The following is a 17,928-nucleotide window of genomic DNA, read 5'->3' as shown; positions in this document are numbered from 1 at the left end:
CATATGGTGTTGCTTGAAAATTCCTCACACACGAGATCAAATTGCTTTATACCTGACACCGAATTATTTTTCACTTTCACGGTTCACTGACCATTGAGTTTGTACCACCAACGAACAAGCAAAAATCTCCCGCGAAATAAGTCAATCATCTCGAAAAGCTTGATCTTTTACATGCTCCGCTTTGCCGGTTCAGCATTAAATGCTATATGTATGGTATATGGTTGTGCATAAATGGAGAAAAAGTAACATCGCCAACACCATCTCCCGCGCAAAAGCACTCCAAAAATCACCTTTTGGTGTGGTTCATTCGCCAAAGAAATCTTTTAATATTACTTTCTAATAATGTCTTTTTTTTATGTATTTCCTCTGCCTTCCTCTTTTGGCCATCAATCTCTCTTTCACTTCAACTTCATCTCTCCTCTCCTTAGAGTCATGTACCCGCGCACCAGCCTCCAACATGGGTCATTTTATTCGATGATATCAGCAAAATATTTTCATGCTTTGCCCGGGAGTTGCTCATTGCAAGAAACAACCACAAAAAAAAACATCTTTTAATAATCACTTTCATTTACTACACGAAAGAACATACATATATGGAAGATCGTTGAGTGATTACCCTCTCTGTGGTGGCTGGAAGACAATAATCCGCCAAAGAATGTTATATTACAAAATCCACCATGTTTGATTGTTTCCCACTCATAATTTTTTTTGCATCCTCCCGCGGATAATTTTTCGTTATAAAATAAAGCACCGAGAGAGAAAAAAATCACAAGAACAAGAAATAATAATAAAAAAAGACGAGATGGAAGAAAGTAAAAGACTCTCCGTAGCATAATTTATAATTGTTCACTTCCATTTTCATTTCTGGGATGGGAAGTATGATGTTCTCCATGGGAATATCTAATGACTTATTTCTTATGTTACCATGTGAGACAATTAGCTCTCACGTGCATAAATATATTACCTATAAAATTTACATACATTTCTAATTAGGGTCTTGGTTTTTTTTCTTATTTTCTTTCTCATCTGCCCTACAATTTTTTTTTCACCATCATTTAGGATTTATCAATTTGGCCACTCGACCGATTGATGGGAAGAAGAAAAAGAAACAATTTCCCGTCACCACTTAATGTTTGACTTTCTTCGCCGAATTTTAAGTGACTTTGATGGGCCGAGAAAGAAATGGATTTAGTGAAAAGTTTTCATTTTATTGTTCCATTCTATTGAGGAAAGTATTTTTAGTTGTGTGATTTTTATTGGTAGGTACCTGTATACTGTAGAGAAATAATTGCGTTAAAAATTACGGAGATGGGGTGGAGTGGATCAATTTAGATTAAAATCTATGTTTTGATTATGTTGAGAGTTTTTAAGTCTCGGCAGATCAGGTTTTTCTTCAAAGAATAAAAGAAATTATTTCGTAGTGTTAGATTAAATAAAAATTAAAGTCAAACACTCGGTCTTATTCAGTGACCAAGAAATTTATGAAATTTTTAGAATTTCAGAAGTTCTTTAAATTGCAAAGATTTCAAGGATTTCTTGGACGCAAAATACGACCCATTATAGTAAGAAAAAGTCAATCGTCAGAAGATAAACGTCAAACGTTTGAAAAGAAACAATCTACATTGAAAAAAAAAAACGTCTGTTAATAAAATAACATCAAACGTTAGAAATAAACGTCAAACGTTGCAAAACTAAATGTCAATCTTTCAAAAAAAAAATGTCAAAATTAAAAAGAAACGTATTTTAACGTAATTTCAAAACGCTTCTGCAAATCACAACTAATCCTTCTAACTCTTCCTGTGATTCTGTCGCCAAGTGCAAATATTGCATTTTTTTATTGGAATTTAATAACCAACAATCATCAGCGTTGTAATATTAATTATTCATCACGATAGCCCCATGGAATTTATTATTGTATCCCATCTCAATGGCACACGAAGAAGAAGTTAAAGACACCGCCTTGACATTTTACCCACATTTTTTGCATTTGTGTTGTATTGTGCTCCGAATTTTTCTCAATTTTCCCAACCACAAGATAAATATTAAAAGATTTGTGTTAATTTTATTGGCCCAGTTTAGTCCGAAAATAAAAAGCCACATTATAGCGTTCAATCACTGTCCATGAGCCGTTACTAATTCGGCTTTAAATTTACAGATTTTTCGTCAATTTCTTTTTCTCCGATTGAGCTCTTTCTATAAGACAATATTTTTATTGCAAAGAATTTCTCTTTCCATACAGCACTCTTTTGAGCTCAAATATTTGCATAATATGCTGACACAGCATAGAAACTTAATGTGATGAGTTGAAAACAGTCTGGGTGTTGTCTTTATTCGCCAGATGGCATCTCTTGCAAACCATTCTAGCTTTTTGAGGTTATGAAGATGTTAGGATTTTTTATTTCTTAATTTTTACTTATTCTTTATGTTCGCTTTTTACAATTTGATTAGTTTTCAAAGAAAAATTACATTACAGATTAAAAAATTAACAATAACTTGGATAAATATTTTAACTGATATTTTAGTGCCTTAATTCTTCGCCGCCATTTTGCATTTCTTTTTCTGCAATTGTTTACTGTAAATATCCCATGATCTTATAAACCTCTACATAAACTTCTTTTGCCCTCTTTTCAATTCGTGTAGGGTCAAATGGGTGACTGATTGTGTAAGAATCAATATTTCTTCTCTATTAATACCTCAAAAGCTTTTTAATCTCTCGTACTAACCCGTGCGCGTATTCCCTCGACAAACAATTAGCCCACCACATTCTTCTAGTGAAATCGATGCGTAATCTCTGGTGCGAGATTCTCATGGGTGAAGGAGGATTTTTTCTTTGATTTTTTAAAAATATATTTACTACTGAATGTACCTACCAAAGTAGTGAAGCGATAAATTATATATTGTATTGATTTCTGATCTTTTGCCCCGATGTGATTTTTCCTTGGGCGCGCGCAAAAGATGAAAAACAATTTCCAGAGGTTGCACGAAAAGTGAAAATGCAATCGTAAAGTCAAAACCTCATAATGCGGTTTTGTTGAATGCAGCTCAGTACAAGAAAACTACAATAATGCAAGCAAAACCAAAAAGAAGGCATGCATTTATTAATAGTTGGTTAAATTTTTTATGCAGCTACAAAGTGTATGAATGAAAGAAAAAGACCTATGAAAATGCTGGAATGTCGAAGTCACAGCACGATGGTGTAGTAGAGAGTTTAAAATTGTTTTGTGGTGGTTATTGCAAGAGCGCATTAAGTATTAAAAATAACGACATTGTCCAATTGAAGGTTGATCTCTTCGCTTCTTTGCTCCGATATTGCACAATTAGTTGGATGGAAAAAGAATTGGTGAATTTCACTTTTGTTGTAAAGAGGCAACCCAAGAGACCATTGTATGAAGAGTGAGAGAGGGATAGAAAATAATTTGCCATGATGGTTTATTTCTCAATGCTAATTGCCCATCATCTTTGTTTCTTTCATGCGGAACAAAATGAATAGACCAATGCACCAAGAATGCGTTTGTTCAAGGCTCGCAGATCGAGCGACAATCTCGCCACGACAGTAATTATCGAGCCATCAGCCCCAACGGCCACTCAGTCCGCATCCCTGGCCAAGGATGCTGAGACTGGAGTTACCGATGAGTGCGGCAATTGTCGCCATAATTCACCATTGGCGCCCGAGACGACAAATGACTCTGCAGCTACCACAAGTGCCACCATCAATTCACCTGTTGGCGTCGCATCTCCAAAGTCACCATCATCTGACACCCATGCCGACAAGGGCACCACAGTCACGCTAATCGGACAAAATGGTAATGCCATTTACAGATAAAAATTCTTTCTAATTTTTATGATAACGGATTTTTTTTTTAAATTGGTCCATAGATTTTAGATATTTCCGAATTGACAGTTGTACACTTCTGTCATATTTAACTGTCAAATACTTAAACGAATTTGCTTACAATAACGGGAAAATTTAAAATCAAATTTTGTACTATTTTTTCCTCCCATCTCATCGTGCAGATTAAGAAAACTTATAATAATAATTGAAAGAAGCCACTAAATGTCAAATAAATGTCAAATTGGAATGCCTTTTTAAACTTTTTATGTTTAGTTCGTAGAATTTTCGCTGATTTATTTTTTACGACAGTCAAAAAATTGGTGCAAAGTAACTAGGTTTTTACCTGAGGAAGAGAAAAATCTAAGCATTCGAAACATCCCATAAAGTAAAATCCAAAAGAATAAAATAAAGATGTTCCTTTTTATTCCAAGATATTCCACAAACATTATCACGAGGGATTTTTTGAAAATAAATTTACATTTAATTTAAAATTCATCAACTTTTTTTTATTTCCTTTTATTCGTTAATTTTTGTTATTTTCTGTATATACACCACATTCTTTGATCTCGTGGTGGGTATGAATTAATTGGGGTATAAATCAAAAATGGCACGCTTTTGAGTTACTCAATCCAATACATCCGGTATTAACAAAATGCTAAAAAATACTTTATAATGAAAAAAAAAACCTCAATAAATGGTGGAAAAATGCTAAAAATGTGGAAAATATCAATGGAGTTTAATGTTTCTTTTTCATATCAAGGTTCTATATACACACATAAAACAAATTCTCTTGAGACTTGTTTAGAAAATTAAATTTTCAATCATTTATTAAATGCGAAGAATTTAGTACAACATATTATTACTCATTGGCTTTTTTTGTATAGACAAAAAAAGTCCACGCAATTTAGCAATAAAGTTCAGGGAGAAACTCTATTGTACGTGTAGTAAGAGAAAAAGAAAACATTATATTAAACAGCTAGGAAGAAATTGAAAGAAATCTGACGAAAAACTGTTGAAACTTAATACAGTTACAAAATTATTAACATGCATATTTTTCTTATGTTCGGTTGCGCTCTTAATTTCGCTCTGGTGGTCATCCTCAAACTCCACACCGTAGTCACGTCATTAATTACCTACTACGTACATACAATAACAAAAAAAAACATTTTGAAACATTTTCTTTTATTTTATTATGCTTCTCCACCTAAAAGGTCGATTGCCCGGCTACAAAGTTGTGACGGCAGTACCAGCTGTTGTGCTCGAAGACACTGAATCAGCTCCTGCCACACCACTAACATCACCGCCATCGGTCAAAGAATCCAAAAATAGTAAGTTCAAAAAAACTGAAATAATCCACAAAGCTATGCACTTGAAAATTTTCTTATTTACTCCACAAAAAAAAAGAAAAGAAAATTCAACAAATTCAATTTTTCTTTAACAAAATCTCACCAATGTGTGAAAATTGCTCTGCATACAATCATTAGCAATGTTGATTTATTTTTGTACTCATAGTGGGGAGCCATGGAGTTTTCAGTGGTTCATTATATGACTTAAAAGATACCGCTTGGGGCAAAATTTCAAGCTGTGAACCACTATGATTGCAAGAACAGCAAAAACTCCCTACATTATAGGTATACATATGTAGCTGCTTAATTGAGTCACGAAAATTAAATCTCTCAATTAGGAATTTCCAAGAAAATCTTTTAAAAAAAACTTATTTTTAAGTTAATTAAAAATCCCGCGAATTACAATAAATAGGTAGTCTCACGTGTGGTCTGAAAAACTGTATAATATAAGAAAATTCCAATGTTCTACCCACCTACATATTGATATACCTACATATTTGCTAAATATATGTATATTTGCGATAGTCTGAGAATATTTCACATATCTACTAAAAGAATTCGTTCTCTCTTACAAAGAAGATTTTGGTTTTCTGGGAAAAATCTTAAGGATTTCAACAGTTTGCTTCTCTCTTAATCGTGTTTTTGAAGGAAAATTACTTTTCCAGTTTTCTAAAAGTCTTTTCTGGAATAACAAATTCTTTATTTTTCTTTTATAAAACGACAAAAGAATGAATAAAAAAATACAATTTGTCAAAATCTTACAAATTTTACGTTTTTAGAAAAGAAAAGAAAAGATTTTTACTAGAAGCGACCCCTTGGCTTAAAAAGGCATAAAAGATTCTTTTTTCACAAAGTCAAATGAATTTTGTTTAACTTTAGAACATTTTAGGCAAAATTTGCGAACTTTGTTATTTATTAGCTTTAGTTGTACATTTAACCTCTAGGCCGCCAAGCGTGGTCGTTGAACGACCCCAGCCCTATATTTCGTGCTATAATTTAATAAATATAAAAGATACCATTCCCATCTTTTGGAAATAAGTTCTTTGGTTATCTGAGGAGGTTGTGTAAAAATTTCAGCTCAATCCGTCCACCACAAGAAAAGTTATTAAGGAAAATGTAGAAGAAGGGAATTCAAAAATTGGTGTAACGGCCATGCTGCGGAAAATTTCTTAGAATGAAGTTAGTCACATCATAAATCATATGGTTGAAAGGGGGTTGAAGGGTTGTGTTTACTTTCTCACTTTACCATCTCAGTGTCAGAATTATCGCGATTAAGTAACATAAACAACATAAAACATAATTAGAAGCATATAAATGTGCAAAACAATAAAGAATATTCGAGAAATATTGCCATTTATCACGGTGCGGGAAGTGAGGGGAATGTGGGGAAGTAGTGAAAAAAAATAGCAGTTGCGGTCAACTTCGTGGCAAATTTCTCACGAAGAAAGTGTGAAAAATGAGTGAAAAATGTTTTTCCCTAATATCTTCTTCTGCGTGTTTCCGGGTGGCAAATTTGTGATGCAAGGGGCAAGAGGACTATATAAGGAGTCTAAAGGTAGTGACCCGACAGTTCCCGGTTTTATAGTTTATGAGAAAATCGACTTCCTTCTTGGGGTCGTTCAACGACCCCACCTTGGCGCTCTAAGGAAGCTCCAAGGTCTTGGCAGCCAGCAGGTTAAATTCGGTTGGGATCTTTTAAAGCTAAAACTTCTACTCCTTCTGACAAGATTATATTTTCTAACGTTAAACTGCTGACGCAACTAGAATTTCTAGCTCTTTTCAATAGATTGTTTTTCCCGGGTATAATTAAATTCAATTGAAATCGCAAATGTTAAAAAAAAACTTCTCAAGAATGAAGGCAGAGAACTCGTTCAAAGACATCTCACTTTACAATTCATTTCATCAATAAAATGAAAGGAACAGGAAGGTTTACAACAACAACAAAATCCGTGAGAACGTGAGGACATTATGCACTTTCTAATTAAAAAATTGAGAAAAAAACTGAAGAAATATTAAGTGATAAAAAAAAGTCATCGATAACTGATGAAAAATTCAAGTAAAAGTCATGGCGGGAAAAAAGTAGTCTTCGATGGGAAATAAATGTAGAAAAGAGAGCTTGAAAGTCAACAGCACCGAGGCCAAGTTCACACACAAATATCAACAACCATAGCATTTTAAATTTCATTTCACTTGACACAGGAAATCAACATTTATCTTTTCATATACAAAATTCAATTTATACCTAAGTATTAAAATGCCCATCATTGAGTGAAAATGTAAATGGTGCAAAAGAGATGAAAAGGTTTTTTTTTCGCACACAAAATGCGTATTTTTTCCTTTTTTTTTTAAATAAATCCAAAAATTAATTAATGGATTTCACTCCATTTCCTACGGTTCGGTATATTAGCTGGTTGTATTGATTTTGCAAAATAGTGGGACGCTGCAGTACATTAATTTCCTGTTGGCACACTGCTGCATAAATTCGTAACGCCTACAGTATAATTTTAATTGCAAATACCATCAATATGATTGACATGGCTAGTTTTTTTTTCTCTCTCTCTCTCCCTAATGATTGCAACACAATTTTTCTGTCATTTCTCTATACAGATGGCTTCTAATAAAATTACTATTATTCTTCTGTCATTGCGACATATTGTTGTATATACAACATACCATCATCTTTACTTGTTTAGAGATGCCAAGTGAAAGAACAAACAACAGTTGGTAGACGCAATATTTTTACACCAAGAGAATTCTGCTTTTTGTAAGAAAAAAAATTGACCGAGACTAGGATTCGAACCTTCTGCGTTTTAGTTTGCTTGCCGGTGTCTTACCAATTGCACCAAAAACATTTCAAGAAAATCTTATTATGCATTATCTCTAGAGCTGCTTATATTGAAAATCTATGGAGTACTGTTGATTAAATAAAAGAGGTTTAGAAAGAGAGAAAGGTTCACACCTGGCTGGAAACTATAATATATGACATAAATTAGCTATCGAAGCCAAAAACGAAGAAAGCAACATCCACAAGATAAAGATCTCTCGTGCGGGGAGATGGAAAAGTTGCGATCTTGTGAAGCACCTAGAATGCAAGTGACGAGATTGCAGAATGATTATTCACTCATGCGTGTATTAATGACACTCTCGCGCGACTCTGTGGTTTACTGCAGAACAGCAACTTTTTCCTCATGCGCTTCTTTGCGTGTTTATATCATTTGGCCTAACGAGACGATCATGCGGCTTTCAGTCACCAAACACATTCATCTTGCCACGGAATTGATGGAGCATAAAGAAAAGTTGCCCAGAGAACGGTCAAGAATTTTCTTTTTTCCCCCTTTCGCTTTGTATTACTTACATTTCACCAATAATGTAAACAATTCTAATGTCCACCACACAACATATTGAGCTCCACATGAGATACACATGATCGCATTTATTGCAAAGGATAGAGTTCTAAATGAAAAGAAACAAAAAAAGATAAATTGCAGAATTTCTGCACATATTCTCGGGTCTTTGACTTTCACATGGGAACACATCTCAAGCCACAGCATTAGATCAATGCATTTTACTGTTTTTTATTTTTACTATCTTATACTTCATTCCATTCTTGTTGATCAGAAGAAGAGAATCCAGAAAGGATCAATGATGGACATATATGACAAATAAATAATGCCATTTTTGAGAAAAATTATTCATAGGTACGCATATGGAATTTCAATCACATAGGAAGAAAATTCTTAAAAAGATTTATGATACTTGTGCAACCGAAAGAAAACTCCTTTTGGAAATGAAAGACATATTATTTTTGACATTGTCATATGAATTCAAATCAATGATGATTGATTCCTTAAATGCAATGGCTTAACCACAGATTTATTCAAGGGATTGTTTTGAAGGCTTATTTTAGAATTTCTTTCTATTAAAAAAAAAAGATTTAGGGTACATGCCGAGGTAGCTTCCATTGCATTAGAATAAGCAAACGTCAATTTATTTTAGCAATTCTGACGTTTGAACGTTTGACATTTCTAACATTTGACGTTAATTTTAGCGTTTGATGTTTTTCTAACAAATGACGTTTATTGAAATATTTGACGGTTTTTTTTAAACGTTGAACGATATTTTTAGAACGTTCAACATTTCATTTGTACCGCGGTCGGATTGAAGTTTATGGAAAGTTTATGGCTGAAGGTCGAAAACTGTGCCCACCCACACCATTTCATTTGTACCATTAACATTTTTCTTTTAATCGAAGTTTATTCAAACATATGACGTTTCATCGTTTGAGACTTTTTATTTAAACGTTTGACATTATTTATAGTTTGACAGTTTATAGTTTGACAGTTTGATCTTTCAACAGTTTTAACGTTTTAAGTACTTATATTTTTCTAACATTTGATATTTTATTTCTCACGTTTGCTTTTTATTTAAAAACGTTTGATGCTTCTTTTATAACGTTTGATTTGAAGTTTTTGACATTTTTTCTAGCTTTGGACATGTTTAACATTTGACGTTATTTTATTTTTTGACGTTTATTTTTCTAACATTTCAAAATTCTTCTTTTGAAAAATCTCCATAAATTTTTTCAGTTTGAAAATAAATTCTTTTGAACTGTAAAGAAAAATTTGTACTGTGTGAATTTTCAGGGTGTCTAGACACCAAAATAACTTTCATATGCCACTGCTCTCATGGTGAGTTTTCCTATATAGAAATGATTAAACTCCTTTCGCGATTAACCTTGTATTTTCTTTTACGTTTTCTTCACTTCAAACGTAAAATTGACATTGGGATTTCGCAGAAAAAAGAATAATCTCTTGCATTTTTGCCGCTTTAAATAATCTCCCGCCTTATTGCTTGTCTCGGCGCAATGATGGTGCCCCAAAGGTTGGTGTTGGCGCGATACAAATTGATCAGCGTACGGTTATTAAAATGGAATTCTATTATTTATTTTCTTTTACACCTTTTTGGATACACACAGCATTCCCCCCAAAGTAACGCCCAAAAAAGGTAAATGACACTCCAATCGGTATTTATTGTGCTCATCTTTTCATTTAGGTATTCCTATCACGATTGGAGCCCGATCTCTTTTTTTTTCTGCACGCCCTCCCGCGTGATTGTCTTGGGGGAAAGTCATATACAAATAAAAAAAAATCCTACTGCGCGTAAAGAACAAAAAAAAGGGAAAAATCTGGATTGTTTTCTCGCGCGTTTTGTGTTATGTAAAAAAAAAAAAAAAACAGAAGAAAAATTCTTTTGTCCCCCGCGAGGGTCAATTTTGCATCACAAAAGATCATGCAATCATCGCGCGCGCATTTCTTTCTCCATACGTGCCATTGCATTGAAAACACGGCGCCAAATAGCGAATGTTTTGCGTGAGTTAATTGCATGCGGTGATATACATTTGAAAAGAAAGAAAGAAAAAAATATATATTGAGAAAAACTTTCTCAAAATAACGTGAATTCTGACATATTTATCACACACACGATGGGCGTATATAAAATAGCTTGTATATTGGGAGATAGATACAATATACTACACATTGCAATTAATGATGCCGCAATTAACCTTTGGAATGCGGAGGCCTTGGTAGTTACGTAGAATGCGAAGGTGGGGTCGTTGAACGACCCCAAAAAGAAGGCCAATTTTCTCCCAAACTATACAACCTGGAGTTGTCGGGTTAGTGCCTATAGATTCCTTATATAGTCCTCTTGCACCCTGCACCACAAATTCGCCGCCCTAAAATACTTAGAAGGAGATATTAGGGAAAAACATTTTTCAATCATTTTTCACAATTTCTTTTTGAGAAATTTGCCAAGAAACTGCAATTATTTTTTCACTCTTCCCCACATACCCCTCACTTCCCGCAAAGTGATAAATGGCAATATTTCTCGAATATTCTTTATTGTTTTGCACATTTACACGCTTCTAATTATGTTTTATGTTGTTTATGCTCTAAAAAATTTTCCGCAGCATGACCGTTACACCAATTTTTGAATTCCCTTCTTCTACATTTTCCTTAATAACTTTTCTTGTGGTGGTCGGATTGAGCTGAAATTTTTACACAACCTCCTCAGATAACCAAAGAACTTATTTCCAAAAGATGGGAACGCTAACTTTTATAATTATTAAGTTATAGCACGAAATATAGCGCTGGGGTCGTTCAACGACCCCGCTCCGCATTCCAAGGGTTAAATAATCTCCACACTGCGAAATCAACGCGATTTTTCCTCTAAAAGCACACAGTGTGAGGGAAATTTTCACGAAACCAGACAGAAAACCCATCAAAGTGGTTTTTAGCCACAAAAATTTATGTGAAATTTATAAACTTATTGCAACTGTAAATTGGCGGAATATTAGTTGTCGCGCGCATATTTGCATACTTGGCCGAATGAATGTGGCTTCTGTCGACTTTGGTGCGATATCGCGCTAAAATTTCGCGGGAATGTGGATTTTTTCTTCTCTTTCCAAAGTTGTTTTGTGGTTTGGTGAGAGCTATGAAGCAACTTAATCGCACCTGAGATTAGTTAATTTAATATTTTAAATAAAATGAATAGAAAATTGGATATTTTGCATTATTATCTGATACTCTGATTAAAGACAGTCCCACTAAACACACACAGCTTAAATTACGACTAACATCTTGAGATTTGTATTGAGGAATCTTAATTATCTACTTCGTCCACATTTATTATTAAAATTCAGCAAAACAAAATCAACATAAATCAATAATTTTGCTTACAACTTTCACGATTGTCCCTGCACTTTATACGTTGAAGAGTTGAAAAGGCAAGCTGACGCAGTGTTAACTCCTAAAATAAACCCATATATTGACTTTCAAATAAAGCTGCTAAAGCTCTCTGACATTGATTAGGATTTTCTATTAATAATTCCCACGTAATTTTTCTCATCTCCCTCCTACGTCATGATTATATTTGGGGGGACAAATTTCACGATGCTTTTGAGACGTGTCCGTTGGCATTTTGAACTCTATCGGAGACAAAATCCCTCTTTTTACAAAAAAAGGATATAAATCTTGACATAAGTACATTGCTACTAATTGGACTCTCGTGCAAAATTTAAGGAAAAAAATCCCAATAAATCACAAAATCCACTCACTTTTGCAAAATGCACTAAATGAGCTACATATATACAAAAAAAAAATCCCAAAACAATTCAGCCATTCTTCAAATGGCCTTTTTTCAGCTTCATCGCAGCTTCAGGCAAAAATTCAAAAGCACTTTGTGGTGCCCCAATGTGAAATTATGTGTTGGAATGCAACTTCAATGGGTTTTCGCTATGGAGATTGAAAGTTACCCATTAATTATATTTCTCTCTCTACCCAAATGGATTTCACAAGACAGAGACACTTGTTACTTTGGCAGTGAATGCTTCTTGAAAAGGAGTTTATTCGTATCTCTATGAGAAAATCTATCTTTTGAAGAAGAAAAAATCATGGAATAATATAAAAATGTAAAGAATAAAAAAAATGTATCAGAATTTCTAATTTTCCACAGAGATCAGATGGTCAGAAGCCAGAAAAAGATTTACCCAAAAATTTCAACAATGACGTCATAATTGTGTTTTAGTCTCTTAACCCTTGGAGGAATTTGGTGGTCACCGTGGCTAATTCGACTTATTTTTTAAATCGTCACAGAATAAAATCTATTAAACACATCTTAATAATTTATATATCTACGTTTTGAGAAATTTTCTTTTACAGAGAAAATCGAGGTTGAAATTTTGAGGTTAGAAACTTCGGTTCTCCAAGGGTTAATGGAAAAGCCTTCATGCTTCGTGATGATTTTTGATATTAGCTGGATTTTTTTAGACATAACTTTTTAAATTCTTCATAATTAAAAAAACTAAAATAGAAATCGAAATATTGACGTCATTGATTGCCTTTTTGAACAAATATTTGTCAGCATCTCCCAGCAGTTCTTCTTAGTGAAAAATTGGAAGTCTGAGGAATTTATTATTTTTTTTATCTATACAATTTCTTTACAAGAAATCTCGAATGTTGGGTTTCCGTATATACAAAAATGAATAAACTCCTTTGTTGTCTTTAACTCAATTGGATTTATTTCAAAATCAAAAAATCAATTTTTATTTTGCGTTTCTTAAAATAATATTTCCAGGAATTATTGGGTTAAATTGAATTTTTCTTTATGATTATTAGAATCTTTTTGTTGATGGCTGCCACGAATGCGAAACAATCCTTTTTATTTGAAAATCCTAAGAAGGCTATCTTGGAACTCTTATACATAATTTAGAATATCTCTTTCCTCCCTTGGTAAGGATGAATCAAAGAATATTTAATTTCCCATCAAATCCCCTTCAAGTTCTCTCACGATCGCTTAAGATCACTTTGACAACATTCTCCAATTTGATCTTCTTAGCAGTCTTCTCAAGTATAAACAAACACTTGAGAGATTTGCAAACTCTTCTGCTCTTCTTCCTGCCCTGTCGCAATGGCAGAATCACTTAAGAAAATGATCAATATTGAATTCGTTGGGGCAAATATTGATATATTTTAGCATCAAAGGGAAATTCTGTAGATCTTTCGCTGAGAATCTTCATTATATGAAGCATAAATTTAAAAAAAAATCATTAACAGTAAAGTTTTGCTAATTCTACAGTGAAATGGGAAAGCCGGTATAGGTTGTAGTGTATTTAATAAATATTCAAGAGAAGTTGTATCCATTAATCGCTCTTTATCTGCTCTAATTCACTTCCACCTCTCGCGTTAGATTTTTCTTATACAACTTTTCTCTATATAGCATCAAATGTAATGTATAATATACCTTGTATAGGTGCAACAAATTATTGAGAAGAAGCAAAATATACGATACCAACAATGGTGAGTTCATTTCGCTCCAATTCCTTTCGATTTATTAAACTAATGCTAAATAAATATATTTATTTATTTGTACAAAAAAATACCGATCACGCGACCCATAAATGGACCTATGAGTTCAAAAACTTCCTCCAAACTTCAAGCGCCAACACAATGCGACAATTTCCTTATATATTTGAGGCCTCAATAGTTTTTTTTTACCAACTTCTTGCAACTTGATGTCCCTACACATTCGAGCTATGACACTGCGTGGTCATAATTTTGCGTAACATGTGGGTTTAATTGATTCGAAATAGAGGGGAAATATAAGTGCAAAAAATAGGAGAGTTATTTAAATACCTGTTGGAAGCCGCGCGGCGACTCTTGGCAATCATGCAGAAAGTCATCAACATCGCGGAAAAATAGTCCATGTATTTACAATCGATGATTTTTTTTCAAGCCACACCACGGACGTTTTTTTTTCGTTGAGCTTGAAAAGAGAATTGAAAGAAATTTTTATGAATAAATAAATTCTCTGCTGAACCGAAAAAATGGTAAACTTTGCTTGATTTATTTTATGTATTTAACACTGGAGGATCGGGGTTTCTAACCTCAAAAATTTCACCTTCATTTTCTCTTAAAAGAAAATATTTTTCCAAGTTTTCTTTCGACGAGCTTGAAGTAATGAAGCTTCCTTATACACAGATGTAGAATTTATTACAAAATATTAAATAGATTTTTTTAATTTTGTAACGATCCAAAAAAGACGATTTGGCCAGCAAAATCCTCCAAGGGTTAAAGGGACTTCTAAGTAAATTAACCTTACTGTGTCTATTGGGTCACACGCTGATCCTAACGTAAATCATTGAATTATATTTTGTTGAATTTAAATTAATTTAATTACTTTAAATTTTATTTATTTTTTGGTTAGGAGAGTTTTGATATGAATCGGTCTGAGGTAGTTCAACGACACCCCTTGGCTTTTTAAGGGTTAACCAATTTCTCATTTCCTCAATCACTGAAGATTATTCATCTCTTTTCGGGTGAAAACACAGTGGAAAATGTGAAAATGCAAGGAAATAATAATGTCTCTCAAGAGTATTTAAATAATTCATGTCAAACATTTCATAAAATGAAATGTTATTTAACAGAAACGACAACAATCATTTTATTTCAAAAGCTTTCTGCAAATCAATCATGCAACAATCAATTACAATAGTGAAAAAGTTATAAAAATGCAAAAATAATACAGAAAAGAATCCCCTCCATATATCAATAAATTAATTTAGAATACTTTTCCGTGATTATGTACAATAAATTCACGCGATCCGCAATAAATTCAATTAGCGGAAGCTATAAAAGAAATCAAAAAATTAACTTTGCAAAGCGATACTGTGTTCACTCGACGCTAAATTCTCCCATAATGCTTCCGACACGATGATGAAAGATTGTCTAGAGCACACGGGTGAGGTTTACATTAGACCTAAATAGAAGAAGAATGTGCTACGAGGTATCATCGTATGATTTTTTTTTAATAAAATAACAATTTATTCGCTTTAAAATATTTGTGTGGGCTTCAGACTCTGCACCCATGGATTTTTAGCAAATTAATCCGGAACCGTCGTGATGAAATTAGTTATTTTGAGGTGTTTTGTGAAGATAAGTTGATGACTTGATCAATGGAATTTGATTACTTGAAACATATTGGATTACATTTTCTGATTTTATTCATAAAAGCAGTTATTTATTAAAATTTTAAAGGGTCTTAAATTCTAATAATTGCTCTCAAAAGGCTTAATGAAGGTTTAAATAAAAATAGGTATAAAGTTTGATTTTACGGTATAATATAAAACATTATGCTTATACTGATAAACTATTGTTAACTGATGTAGCACGTGTGCTATGTTGTTTCAAATCTTTAACACCATCTACTCACCGAAGAACAACTGAAAGAAGAGCAAATATCTGTGATTTCTATCTACTAATTTTTAAAATGGAGTTACATAGCACTATCAGAGGAGGAAGAAACCTGTTGAACGAATATGTTGTGAGAAAAATGCACATTTCCCGATCTAGAGAGGAGAAGCCACCGCTGTTGTGGAGGCCATCATCCACATAGCATCTGCAATGTGTGTCGTTTAATTCTGCGCAAAAGCACTTTGATGGAAATCTCTCCTCTAATACGTGTGAGATGTGAAGCTCACAAATGGTAATCTCGGGTGCATGACTGACCGATTAAAAGTGATAATTGGTGATTGCTGCCTGGGTATGTGTCTTTCACCGCATGGAGAAACGAGTTGGAAGAATTTCGTCTTCCAATCATCAAATCTCCTTATGCTGAAGATTCCGCATCATGAAATTCTTTCTTGATTATTTAGGGGTATGATTGCAGTGTACATGAGAGACGAGTTTGTCTGATCAAGGCACAATAATCATGGGTGAAGGCACTATATAATTTTATCTCCCTAACCAATGAGGAAGCAGAGCATTCCTAAATCCTCCATACTCAACTATATAACTCACTATAATTGCCCAACCTCTTTTACATTTTACAGTGTTTACGTGGGGTCGCAAAATGGGCAAGAAACTCGATTTACTGCGACGCAGTGATTCCACCAAGACCTCCTCAACGAGCTCTTCCGGCTACTCAGCCGACACACTGCGGAAGCATCGATCGACACTGGCCTGTATGCAGTCATCCGGGACGCCTGAGCGTCTCTCAAAACCACACAGAGATCGCTCACCGAGCCCCTTCAAGACTACTTTCACATTCTTCCGAATTGGCAGCACCGGGATGGGAATGCTGCACGGTGGTCGAAAATCCGAAGCACGATCTGGGGTGCAACTCTACCGGAGTAGCTCAACCAGTCAACTAAATACGTGCTCCTATGTGAAATGCGACGATCCCACGGATGGTGTTAATCTTGCCAGCAGAAGCAGCATTGCCCCACGGAATACGGAAAAATCCTCAAGTTGTGACGATATTGCCAAAGTGGCCAATGAATCGCCGAATTCCCTGCAGCAGACCCCCAAAAGAGCCCACTTCCCCTATGCCTTTCTACGATCAAAGCTGTCTGTGTTGCCCGAAGAGAATGGTGGTTCCGTGGTGAATCAGACGCGTATGCGTGAAAAGATGCTGCGTGCACGGGCAGAAAGGCCACGATCAACGGGAGATCCACTTGAGGTAGCACCACCACCATCAGAAGGACAAGATACCACCAGAAATTCCGATTCCGCCTCCCTGCTGAGTGAAAGCCCCAAAAGTCGCAATGTGAGTGTGTCGCGAAAGAGCTCAATTAACCAGAATTCCGATGTGGATTCAGCACTGTCGCAGAGTAATATTTCACGCCATAATAGCACAGCATCCACTGATTGGGGTCCCGGTGTGTATCAGCGACTCTCAAGTTGCTTGAGTTCCAATGAATCTGGGTATGATAGCGATGGCAGGCATGCTGAGGAGAATCACAGCCCCAAATCTGATAGTCAAGTGAATCTGTCCAAGTGCTCAGATCCCTACATTGAGGCAGTAAGGAATCAAGATCAGCAATCTCCAACGCGGCAGGTGCCTGTGGAGTGTGTCTCCGGGATACGACGTCGCTTCCGGCAGATACGCCTCGAAAAGACCGCCACCGTGGAAACCATTGGACTATTGCTCACGCCACAGACATGTGTGGAGGACAATGAAGTGGAAATGAGATACATTATTGCTGAAATTGATCCAAGTGGCGTCGCGCATAGGTAAAGATTGATTTTATTTGTAATTTTCCGGCTTAAAGAACCAAATTTTACTATTTTATCAATTTGAGCTTTATGTAGGTATGTTTTGTTTTTGCATATTGAATGACAGGATAATCAAAACGATGATTAGCGACCTCTATGTGTAGGCAAATTTTGAATCGATTACAAAATCGTTGAAGGA

The 17,928-nt window shown here is 34.6% G+C and overlaps 2 protein-coding genes across 2 annotated transcripts in view; both read left to right on the top strand.

The window, feature by feature from the left end:
* LOC129795447 (mediator of RNA polymerase II transcription subunit 1) overlaps nucleotides 1-17,928 on the top strand; it is a 1,235,552-nt gene that overhangs the window by 708,508 nt on the left and 509,116 nt on the right. The gene's annotated exons all lie outside the window — the stretch shown is intronic.
* Nucleotides 1-17,928, top strand: part of LOC129795476 (uncharacterized) — a 31,317-nt gene that overhangs the window by 11,303 nt on the left and 2,086 nt on the right. Inside the window, exons 2-4 of the mRNA XM_055836788.1 lie at nucleotides 3,491-3,803; nucleotides 5,044-5,160; nucleotides 16,565-17,747. Of these exons, the coding sequence (XP_055692763.1) occupies nucleotides 3,506-3,803; nucleotides 5,044-5,160; nucleotides 16,565-17,747 (1,598 nt within the window). The 5' untranslated portion in view covers nucleotides 3,491-3,505. The remainder of the gene's footprint in view (nucleotides 1-3,490; nucleotides 3,804-5,043; nucleotides 5,161-16,564; nucleotides 17,748-17,928) is intronic.

The sequence above is a fragment of the Lutzomyia longipalpis genome, chromosome 4, assembly GCF_024334085.1.
Source record: "Lutzomyia longipalpis isolate SR_M1_2022 chromosome 4, ASM2433408v1".
NCBI classification, from domain to species: Eukaryota; Metazoa; Arthropoda; class Insecta; order Diptera; family Psychodidae; genus Lutzomyia; species Lutzomyia longipalpis.
Note: the sequence above shows the minus strand (reverse complement) of the source record. Positions and strands in the feature narration are given on the sequence as shown.